Consider the following 12,501-nt stretch of genomic DNA (forward strand, 5'->3'; position numbering starts at 1 on the left):
GAGGTCAGCACTACAGTAAAAGCTGGCACACTGTGCCTATACTCCGATGAGATCACTTCTCAGCAGCAGACTGCTGAGCTGTTGACCTCATACTAATCTGCTGCCACTCCACTTCTAATACACAGTTTTCCTTCACAAGACTAGGCCAAGACGGGCGAACATACAGTATATCATTGAGCACAAAGCCATAAAATGTCAGTACACCTAACAAAATACAAGCAAGCGCACAGACCAAGGCAGAAGCAGACCCACCACTAGAAACTGGACCACACTGGTCATCTCTGCATGCATTCAACGAACTGAAAGTTGCACGGCTCTCTGTAGCCAACTTTTAATTTTTTTTCTACCATTACCATTAAAAAAATACTTTGCAAGATCTGACGTGTTTCTGAACAAAAATTATCAATGAAATGAAAAACCAAAAAGCCCTTGATTGCGAATACACTACAGACTTTTTAACTGCTTGAAGGAAATGAAAAAATGCAGAGTTTTTGCAGGAATTAAAATGCTGCCTGCAACAACATAAAGAACTCACCAGTCTACTTGAAGTCTGCCACTGTAACTAGCTGAAAGATTAACAGCAAAGGAGGAAATGGAAGGTGGGGACACATAAAGAAAGAAATAAACAGTGGGAAGGGGTTGAGTGGAGGGGGAGATCAGAGGGCTTGGAAGGTTGTCGGCTGCTTACAATTACCACTTCCTCTCCATAAAGACTTTCAGATGTGCTCGTGCATCGGCTGTGGCCTGCAACAGCACACGCTCCATCAGGCATCAACCAAAATCTTGTACCAGAGCCAGAACCTTACCTCTTCTACTCTTCCTTTAACTCTACCATCACCTATCTGCTCTCTATAGCAGCTCCTAAGCTCACTCTTTACCACAGCGCTTGAGCAAGGTTGCAGTCACCATCATGTGCGAGACTGTAAGAATCATATTTGTTTCTTTTGGAGGTTAGTAAAACCATCAGTAGTGGCTTTCCCCCATTTCAATACCACATTCTCACTATGTATAAAGACAAAAATGGATTCAGACTGTGCAAAGTATGTTTGAAAAAATTATTACTATTTATCCTGAAATTTTGGATGACCAGTCCAATTTTGTTGAACAGTCTCATAATTTGGGTCAGAATGAGAGCCAACAAGAGATTCCAACAGAGGCTCCATGCAATACTTGCAAACAGACAAAACAATCTTCTGTCTAAACATCACTGACAGAGCAGTGTCAACTCAGCCAATTAATTATGCTCTTAATGTGTTAATGCTGATGCCTGCTACAACCCTAACGACGGCAGGCAGAGACACAATGTTTTTTTTATTTTTAGCTTACAGAGTGTTGCACACTGAAGGGAGGGGAGTGTATTTCTCTTACTAATTTCTCCATCAACCTCTATTTTCTCTGGCTTGGGGGGCAAGAAAAGTGACACCACCTTCTCTTGGGAATTTCACAGCAAGTGTTCTCTTTCTCTGCCTACTGCTTTGTCCCTCTGGAAAAGAGTGGTGATAATGCCTGGTTTTCCGGAAGAGGAGGAGGAGGGGAAACAGGAGTTTGCAACAAAAAAAAAAAAACAAAGAAAAGAAATTGACACGCCTAGATAAGGGGCTGTGGGAGTGAATTGTGTGATATTAGAAGTGTTGGGATAAGCTGGGAGATAATCCGCTCACCCTTGGATTTCCTTTGGCTACTACAGCAATAAAGCCTCCCAGACAAAAGCATGAAATATCCAATAAGTAGCCTTCTTACCATGTTACGCATTCCTGCTGCCGCTGCCTTCCTACCGGAGCAACCACGTAACCACAGAGCCAAGCATACTCACACACACATACACATATAACAACCAGAGCTCGACTGCAGACGTTGCTTCACTAACTTCTGAGCTGCTAACAATTAAGGATGGATAAAAGGTGACACAAACAAAATATTTTTTTCTTACGATGCTCTTGTCTGTCTGGTAACTCTCCTTGGCAACTGAGATATCAGTGGGAGGCCAGGGAGTCTTTCTGCTCTCATATGTAGGAGAGGGGGCTTAAGACTGAAATCCTATTAAATTACTCTTATGTGACAAACATGGACAGGCCTCCATTCAGACCCCTGGCTGAGTTTGGCATCTCAACGCCTTCCATTGTGGCCATCCAACAGCCCTCTAGAGATCAAGCCATCAGCCTGTCTGTTGAGAAGCTCTGATAAACTGGCAGATATAACCTTTTACATGACAAATATTTGCCACTGAAGGAACAGTTTACACTCAGAAAACAACATACCCAGCATATACTCATCTGAAACTATCTTCAGAATGTCTGAACACCACATCTAGACCTAGTACCTGTTCACTTATTACAACCATAGTAACGCAATGCCTTGTTTTGGTTGTTCTCAGTTGCCGATTTGAATTCAATACTGCGAAAAACTAAACATAGTCCTTGTAATGAGAGACAAAGCTTCTTTTATGCTGTAACTATGTAACATGAGTTTTCATTTTACTCATCACAGCTAGTAAAAAATGTCTAGCTTGAACTGTGTGTTGGTGTAAATTGGTTGTAATTGTAAAAGGTGGGTGACAGTAAAACCGCAGAGAGTGTAAGCTATTCAAAGCTGTATATTGAGTAGACAGACAGAAAAGCACTTAATGGAGGAAATTTGGCCCTACTTTCACATTTACCAGAAATCCTCAATGGAGCCATGGATTCAATAAAGTGACGACCTCTTCTCAAAATGTACGCTTTAAAAGCTTGATGAATAGCATTTGAACACAACTTGGAAATTCATGCTTCTGATCGTGGCATTGAATGATTTTTCTGGCCACATTCATAATTATTGTGCTCTACATCATCAGAAAATGAAAAGTAAACCACAATGATTTAAAAGATGCTAAGGTACCTGAAAAATTAGGTACTAATATCATATTGTTGCTTATAATACAAAAGGTATTTACTCATGTTCGTTGATGTACAGCTCTGATACTCGTGCCATGCTTCCTGATCCCCCAAACAAATCTGTAAAAACAAAATGATATTAAATTCGCATCCACAAAACACAGTAAACAGACAATGCATTTGCAGCAAAGTAAAAAATGTAAGCATGCCACTGCCGACTGCAATAACAATGACAGTCTTGTAACTATCAAGATATGGGAAAGACTTTGTTGCATTTAATGCTCAAGTCGTGCCAGCTCCATTGAAAGCCAGACTCATTTTTAATTAAAATAAAAGCCAGGGAGATGAAGAGGAGGGGGTGCCTAACCCTCTTCTCCTCTGTAGAAATACTCACTGCTCCAGATACTCATTGAGTTCCCGGATGGCTTCAGTGCTCTTCCCCTGGGCCTTCAGTATGGAGATCTTGCGCTTTCTTGCTGCCTGTAGTGCAGAGAGTAAACAGGATTAAGAACTCAGCTCCTCGAGTGTTTGTCTGAGGAGGCAAAGAGAATGAGTGAGGGTAACAGTTGTGAGCTTAAAGCAGCTTTTCAGTGCACAAAGCTGTTCTAAACTTCTGCTACAACACTGAATAATTTCCTATAAGAGGAATCTTTGGTGAATTACAAAAGCCATGGAGAAAACATTACAAATTACACTTGAAACAATGAAGTTAACTTTGCCAGGTTTGTTTATATTCTTACTGTGGGACATAAATTAATATAAGGCTATGAAGATATAACTGAGGATATTCAGCGCCCATGTCAAACAGGAGATGGACACACATTATGAGTTAATGCTTCGAGTTGGAATGAGCTCAGAGGCTGAGATAAAGTGGTGAGTCATCGCTAACCAAGTGGGGAAAATGGCACACTTCCCCAAACCCAACGACTGTCTTCCTGCCGGCACGGCACGCATCTACCGTTGCACCAGCCTGACTTACATCAGCTGAAAATTGCTTTCCCGCTTCATTTTGATGTTGAACTGACCTTAAGGTGGATTAGATTCTCATCAATCTGCAATAGAAGTATTACTCCTGCTGCTCTGACTTTTCCAAATGTTCAACTCCCACCAGCCCACCTCCTTCTTTTGATAGTAAGGTGAAACCGTAACGTGAGGCTGTTGCTCCATTAGGAGCGCACAGCCCTGCCACTTATTTTATTTATGGACTGGCACTTGATGAGTGGGCTTCCTCTCTGATACTCATAACCAAAGCCATTGAGGTCTGTGTATGAGTCATGTCTCGGGGGCTGTAAATTTGGGCCTCTCTGACATTGCCGTCAGAAGAAATCCACTTTACCATCAAGCTGTGACAGAGACCTTGCTGGGATGCTGCATTCAAACTGACACATTTTAGCCTCTCAGAGAAGCAAGCATTCAGGCAACAAGACATATCTACATTTTAAGAGCACAAGTAAGGGTTTCTACCTACACCACAATGTATCCTATTTCCAAACAAACAATACACATCTGTAAGTACAGATTTTGAGTGTGGTTTAAAGGCACTTGAGACATAATTATGAAAATATGTGGTTATCAAGCAACAACAAGCAGTGAAAGGTCAATCAGCTATTTCATCTTTAATGTCGTCTTACTGTAAAACAAAGATCGCACCATGTCACTTCCCAGTGCTTTTCATCAAAACTTGATGCTATGTGATATTCAGGAATATATAACTCACTTCAGACTAAATTACAAGCAGCATCTAGAATCTTTCCTCATTCAATACCAAAAAATAGAAATAAAATCAATAAATAAATCACTACATGGATGTTGAATGTGGATTTTTGCACTTGTGTGCTCACGCCATCGCCACACCCACTTCTCTTCTCCCTCAGCGTTTTATTTCTTCCCCAGATAAAGAACCCTTGGGGCTCAAAGGAACATATGGAAGTTGGTAGCCCAGAAGAGCCAACAACACTTTATTAAATGAGAAGCAATTCCAAACCACTCCTCTCTCTCCTCCTTTTCTCTAACTATGATCCAGAAAAAAATGGCAGTGGGGTCTGATCCCTCTGTTGTCATGATTCTTTTATAATTAGCTAGGGCTGCAATAACGATTATTTTGATAATCGATTAATCGGCCGATTTCGATTAATCGATGAATCGGATAAAAAAATTTTTAATTTCCGCCTCTTTATTCAGAAATAGAAGATTTGGAATGACAGAACAAAGAAGATCATTATAGGGAAGCCTTCATCTTCAACCATAGACAGAGCCTCACATCAGTGATGCTCATGTTGAGGATGCTGTGGTGTACATGATATCTTCTCATCATGAAGCTTGTCAATGCAAGTTCATCTTGCCTCACTCCAACACAGACCAGTGTCTTCACTCAGATGTTGTCATAAAATTAAACTTGAGGCTTAATCTTCAAATTATTACCACTATAGTGTGCAAGTTACGTTCATTTGTAATGCATATCAAACCATGCTTTAGCTGATGAAAGTGAAATCTCTCACAGTCACACACGCCCATCTCTGTCATTAATCAGTTAATAAGCTAACCCTAGCATCAGACAAGCTAACAGAGAGACTGATATTACGTTCCTCACTTTAAAACGAAACAAATGTAGGATAATGCAGTGACTTAAGGTGCGTGTCCACTAGATGCGACATATCGCATGTGTTTGGTGCGTTTCCAGCTGCGATCCGGTGTGTTTACCTGCAGCTCATTTTAATAAAGTAGACCTCGACTTCAACTGTCCGTAACATCTAAACTAGCTGTCGGTGAACTAAAACCAGGACAGGTTCAGCTGCTGCACAGATTATTTCTCACCTCAAATGCTTTAGAAATACTTGACCCTGAAGTGTTTTCAAAATAATAGAGAAAGTTTGCGGCCGAGTCGCTGTGTTCTATCAGACTTATCTACCGAACCATCAAACTGAAAGCGCGGTCACGTGACCAGTAGTGGCCCGCTCGTGACCGTCCGGCATCAGTGCGATTTTCAGATGCGTGCATTCACATGTAGTGGACACGCAGCATGTCTTTGTTTTGTGAAGCGTGAAATGCTCCCACACTTTAAGGACTTCGGTGAAACTGTTTTCTTCGTGCTGGTCATGTTTCATTTGTTGAATTTGCTTCCCTTTGAAAATACCTCCTCTGCTCTGCCTCCACCTCGCTCTGTTCAACTCGCTCTGCAGGTGAAGTAGACGGCTCTGCGACATGACGAGTAAGCATGAATCGCGCAACACAAGAATCGATAATGCAAATTCGTTGCCAACCGCTTTTAATAATCGATTATTATCGATTTCATCGATTCGTTATTGCAGCCCTATAATTAGCGCTCTGAGGAGACTCTAGGAGTGAGCACTGGGTTGTTTTACATCACTCCTGGCTTCATGTTATGACCTACCGCAACCTTCCTCTATAGTAAGAACCATCAGAACAAGGGTGGTACACCCTGTACACTGCACATAGTTGAAATTTGGCTCTTGAAAAGAGGTAGGAGTGAGAAAAAGTGAAAAAAAAAATCTCAGACAGACATCATTTTTGGATGCTGCTGAAGATTTGCTCACACCTGTACACAGACGCATGGATTTTTATTTATTTTTTAATCTATAAGTGAAACTTCCATTTTTTTTCAAGAATTTACTTGACATTTATTTGGTCAGCCATAATCTGAAAACGAGGTTTTTACATTTCAGATTACTTGTCCCACACAAACATACACTTTGTCCTACAATGACTTTGTAATTGCATATGACTGTGGGTCAACCTCAGGAGTCAACCCCCCGTGACCTCAAAAGCTTATTAATGAAATGCTACTCTTTTATGTTGCAGTATTTGGGGGTAATTAGAGCATTGGAATGTAATATTAACAGAATAATTGAGTCCACTTAATGTTAAACAAATTCTAATACATCCTTGTATGCAAATGTTGTGGACACCACAAAATCTATAATAGTAAATAGAAGAAATAAAAAGGTGGAAAAATTGCATTTATGCATGCAGACAAGAATTTTGCCAGCTCATTGCTGTAGGTATTGGAACATAGCAAGCAATGGAAAGAGCTAAGAGTTAGAAACATTTTTTTGGACAGCAGCATGGCAAAAAAAAAAAAAAACCTTGAGCAATTTTTGTTGATTCAACAATTTGGTTAATGGGTACACATCTATTCCATAGCCTGTAATTAACAACAGCTCAGTTTCCAATCTCTGCCTCGTATGCCTGGGATGCCTCGCAAGTTTCCTTGTGGTCGCCAATTTTCCGCCATTTCTCAGCCCATCTTGGCCAGTTCTTAAAGGCATGTTGGAGAAACATGTAGGAAGGAGACTTGTTTCAGGCAAGACAGGTGACCTAGGTGATGTCATAATCTTTGCTCCCACTCTCCATTGCTACAACCCAAAACGATTGTGGGAAAAACTTTAAGGTTAAGATCCTAGGACATGTTTGTCTGTTTTGTTCCATTCCCAGTCCTAAGTCTGACTGACAGCCCATGCTCGCAGGGTGGCAATATCCAGTGTGCAGAGACCAGGAAACAGACCATTCCCTTTCCGAGGGTGTCCCTGCAACCCTCATCAAATCTGTGCCATGTCGGGGAGGTGCCTCTGGGATTCAGTGAAATTACAACTCTCATTGTCAGAGCAATAGATGATGCAAAGCAATTTGCTGCAGATTAGGCCAGTTGCAAAATACACGTTTGCTGGCAGTAGTATCCATTTGGTACATAAAAATATCAGTGTTACAAGAAAATAACATGATTTGTGGCTTTAAGTTAAATCTTGTTTTGGACAGAATAAGTGGGACAAATCCTCTAAGAATAATTCACTGCGACTATCCAAATGTTATTTTCTTGCTCGACATGGCATGTAACAAGCCTGCAGAGCAATTTCGAAAAGCAGACTGTGAGAAAATGTTCTTGATTGCCTGCCTTTGCATGCCATGAGATTGATTACGTCACATAGGTGACATAATCAGCTTCTCATTTATATCACAGAAACATCACAGCTGAGTTTTGTATAGCAAATTTTCTGTATGATATCAAATAAATATTCTGAACTCATTAGCATCTTAATTAGACCTCCATTATTTGGATTATTTGGTTTGTTAAATACACACGCCATTATGTTCCAACTGGTTTCATTGTATTTCAATGTATCACAAAAATTGACATTTTACATCCACTATCTGCTACTCATCTCATTTTTAGGCTGAAGCTACATGCTGTGGAAATTTGTCTATTAGCTACAACAGACAAAAACTCTAGCATTTCTGGCTTCTCAACCAACATGCAGATGTAACACTAAATATTTTCAGTCAGTGTTACTTGTGGTTTTCGTTACTGGTCTTGCAATTCATGTAAGCTTAACATATTGAGTTTCCATAAAAATTCAAAATCTAATTTAGACAGGGCTCCAGACTAACTTTTCCCAAGAGCACAGTGGCCCCAACTTACATTTTAAGAGCGGCAAGCAGAAAATTTAGGGGTGCACACCAAAATTGACTTCCAAATAATATTCACATTTTCTCTAATTTTCACTGTACTGCTGGTAAATACTTGAACAATAAATGCCAGAAAAATAATGTTTTCAAATTCACATTTTATTGTGCAGCAGTTGACACAACATAACAAGAAAAGCACTCAGAGAGTGCAATACTCCGCCAAGGCTGCTCAGTTGACGTATAATTTCCGACGAATGAAATCTTTAATTTTCAGATGCGTGCGTTGCCCGTGCTGGAAAATCGCATGTTCATGGACATGCAGCATGTTTTTTGTTTTGTGAAGCGTGAAATGCTCCCACATTTTGAGGACTTGAGTAAAACTGTTTTCTCCCATGTCGGTCATGTTTCATTGTTGAATTTACTTTTCCTTTGAAAATACTGCCTCCACCTCGCTCTGTTCAACCTCACTCTGCAGGTGAAGTAGACGGCCTCCTGCGACATAGTGAGTGACACATGAATCGCGCGCCAAAACGAATCGATAATGCAGTTCGTTGTCAATGCTTTTAATAATCGATTATTATTGATTCACTGTTGCAGCCCTAGTTGCTGGTTCGATCATGACCTGGAGAGCTCATGTCGAGGTGTCCCTGAGCAAGACACCGAACCCGTAACTGCTTCCTGATGGGTCGTGGTTAGAGCTTGCATGGCAGCTTCCGCCATCAGTGTGTGAATGTGTGTGTGAATGGGTGGCCTGTGATGTATAATGTAAAGCGCTTTGGGTATCGTTTCAGGTATAGTAAAGCACTATATAAATACAGACCATGTACCAAAGGGATGTGTCTAAACTTAGAAGCAGCTAGCTGGAATGTCAACAAGGCTCTTACGGTGTTTCCTGAAAAAGGAGTGAAGAACAGAAGGTGAATACAGTGCCTTGCGAAAGTATTCGGCCTCCTTGAATTTTTCAACCTTTCGCCACATTTCAGGCTTCAAACAAAGATATAAAATTTTAATTTTTGTCAAGAATCAACAACAATTGGGACACAATCGTGAAGTGGAATGAAATTTATTGGATATTTTATACTTTTTTAACAAATAAAAAACTGAAAAGTGGGGTGTGCAATATTATTCGGCCCCTTTACTTTCAGTGCAGCAAACTCACTCCAGAAGTTCAGTGAGGATCTCTGAATGATCCAATGTTGTCCTAAATGACTGATGACGATAAATAGAATCCACCTGTGTGTAATCAAGTCTCCGTATAAATGCACCTGCTCAGTGATAGTCTCAGGGTTCTGTTTAAAGTGCAGAGAGCATCATGAAGACCAAGGAACACACCAGGCAGGTCCGAGATACTGTTGTGGAGAAGTTTAAAGCCGGACTTGGATACAAAAAGATTCCCCAAGCTTTAAACATCTCAAGGAGCACTGTGCAAGCAATCATATTGAAATGGAAGGAGTATCAGACCACTGCAAATCTACCAAGACCCGGCCGTCCCTCTAAACTTTCACCTCCAACAAGGAGAAGACTGATCAGAGATGCAGCCAAGAGGCCCATGATCACTCTGGATGAACTGCAGAGATCTACAGCTGAGGTGGGAGAGTCTGTCCATAGGACAACAATCAGTCGTACACTGCACAAATCTGGCCTTTATGGAAGAGTGGCAAGAAGAAAGCCATTTCTCAAAGATATCCATAAAAAGTCTCGTTTGAAGTTTGCCACAAGCCACCTGGGAGACGCACCAAACATGTGGAAGAAGGTGCTCTGGTCAGATGAAACCAAAATCAAACTTTTTGGCCACAATGCAAAACGATATGTTTGGCGTAAAAGCAACACAGCGCATCACCCTGAACACACCATCCCCACTGTCAAACATGGTGGTGGCAGCCTCATGGTTTGGGCCTGCTTTTCTTCAGCAGGGACAGGGAAGATGGTTAAAATTGATGGGAAGATGAATGGGGCCAAATACAGGACCATTCTGGAAGAAAACCTGTTGAAGTCTGCAAAAGACCTGAGACTGGGACGGAGATTTATCTTCCAACAGGACAATGATCCAAAACATAAAGCCAAATCTACAATGGAATGGTTCACAAATAAACATATGCAGGTGTTAGAATGGCCAAGTCAAAGTCCAGACCTGAATCCAATCGAGAATCTGTGGGCAGAGCTGGAGACTGCTGTTCACAAACGCTCTCCATCCAACCTCACTGAGCTCGAGCTGTTTTGCAAGGAAGAATGGGCAAGAATTTCAGTCTCTCTATGTGCAAAACTTATAGAGACATACCCCAAGCGACTTGCAGCTGTAATTGCAGCAAAAGGTGGCGCTACAAAGTATTAATGCAAGGGGGCCGAATAATATTGCACGCCCCACTTTTCAGGTTTTTATTTGTTAAAAAGTTTAAAATATCCAATAAATTTCGTTCCACTTCACGATTGTGTCCCACTTGTTGTTGATTCTTGACAAAAAATTAAAATCTCATATCTTTATTTTTGAAGGCTGAAATGTGGCGAAAGGTTGAAAAGTTCAAGGGGGCCGAATATTTTCACAAGGCACTGTATGTGCTCAAAATAAGGCTGACTGCTTAACGTAAATAAAGGCTTTGTGAAACATCAGGAGTTTCACCGTCATTTTCCCTCTGCTCTGACACACATTAGCCCGCCTTCTTCTTCTTCTGTGTTCATCTCCTTTCTTCTTCTTTTGGAGTTAATGTCAGTTGGCAAAGCAGGCCATTTGTGCATTACTGTCAGCTTTACTGGGCTGAAGTGTGGAGCAGAAGTTTGTCAGCAACAAAAAAAAATTTAATAGGAAAAAAAAAAAATCGGTCAAGTTACTGATCGCACGTGCACGAGTAGGTGCCCTGTTTGGATTTGGATTCCTTGAAGTGCTATTGAAATAAACACGCTCCGCTTAAAACATCCCCCGCCTTATATATAGTGCCTCTAAGTGCAAGAAATAATAATATATATTGGACGATACACCTACAAAATGATACATCTTCACTACAATAAAAACAATCAGGTCAAGGTCATACACCAAAAAAGGCAGATCTACATTATGTACAGGTGGCGTTGGTGCAATATGCATAAAATCCTTCAGGTAGTTTCTGACATATGCTCCAGAAACAGAATCAAAAATATTTGAAGTGCCTCACAATGACCTTGAAATCAGGTCAAGCACCCGAAAAAGCACATCTACATTACTAACAGGCTTCGTGTGTGCAATATGAAGGAAAACCTTCAACTGGTTTCTCAGATATGCTCCGGAAACAAAAAAATATTTGAAGTGCCTCACTATGACCTTGAAAATTAGGTCAAGGTCATGCACCCCAAAAGGCACATCTATACTATATAGAGATGGCCTGGGTGCAATATGAATGAAATCCCTAAAGTAGTTTCTGAGATATGCTCCGGAAACGAAATGTGGACGTACGGACGGACATACGGACGGACGTGCCCACGCCAATATCCCCCTCCGTGCCTACGGCCGGCGGGGGATACTAATGATAATAATAATAATAATAATAATAATAATAATAAAAACAGGGCAGCCTTAAACCAAGGATCAGATACAAAACATTACAATTGCCCAAAGAAAAAGGAGGACTATCTTTGCCAAATATTGAAAACTATTCTAAATCTGCACAGCTTAGATACCTGATTTATCTGTGCAACCCACATTACAATGCCAAATGAAAAAATTTAGAATTAAGTCAACTGGATATACCCCTGCAGAGCTTGCTTGGAGACAGAAACCTATATTTACTGCAAAAACAAAACTTAAGCAGCTGGACAAAAACGCCCTTAAACATTTGGTTTGGTGAATGCCGTAAAAACAAACTGGAACCACATTAAACTGTTACGATGGGTGGCACATGATAACGATTTTAAACCTGCCCGGTTGGATGGGCGTTTCAAACAATGGCTTTCTAAAGGTATCACAGCGTATTGTCTTATCTCTGATAAAGGGAGACTAGACAGCTTTCAAAAATTTAAAGATAACTACAACTTAGAAAACCAAGACTTCTTCAGATACCTTCAAGTTAGAACCCATTTTAACCATGATATAAAGACAACAGAGGAAGGAAATTTTGATTTAGTGAATATTTTGATCGACGCATACAAATCTAAATTAAACCGGAAACTGACTACTCGAATCTACTCCTGTTTACAATCACTTAATGACTCCTCCACTCTTTACATTAAATCCAAATGGGAA

The 12,501-nt window shown here is 40.6% G+C and overlaps 1 protein-coding gene across 1 annotated transcript in view; it reads right to left on the bottom strand.

The window, feature by feature from the left end:
- emc2 (ER membrane protein complex subunit 2) overlaps positions 1–12,501 on the bottom strand; it is a 67,729-nt gene that overhangs the window by 24,958 nt on the left and 30,270 nt on the right. Inside the window, 3 exon segments of the mRNA XM_051957278.1 lie at positions 2,930–2,957; positions 2,960–2,990; positions 3,261–3,350. Of these exon segments, the coding sequence (XP_051813238.1) occupies positions 2,930–2,957; positions 2,960–2,990; positions 3,261–3,350 (149 nt within the window).

This window comes from Acanthochromis polyacanthus, chromosome 12 (genome assembly GCF_021347895.1).
Source record: "Acanthochromis polyacanthus isolate Apoly-LR-REF ecotype Palm Island chromosome 12, KAUST_Apoly_ChrSc, whole genome shotgun sequence".
Taxonomy (NCBI): Eukaryota; Metazoa; Chordata; class Actinopteri; family Pomacentridae; genus Acanthochromis; species Acanthochromis polyacanthus.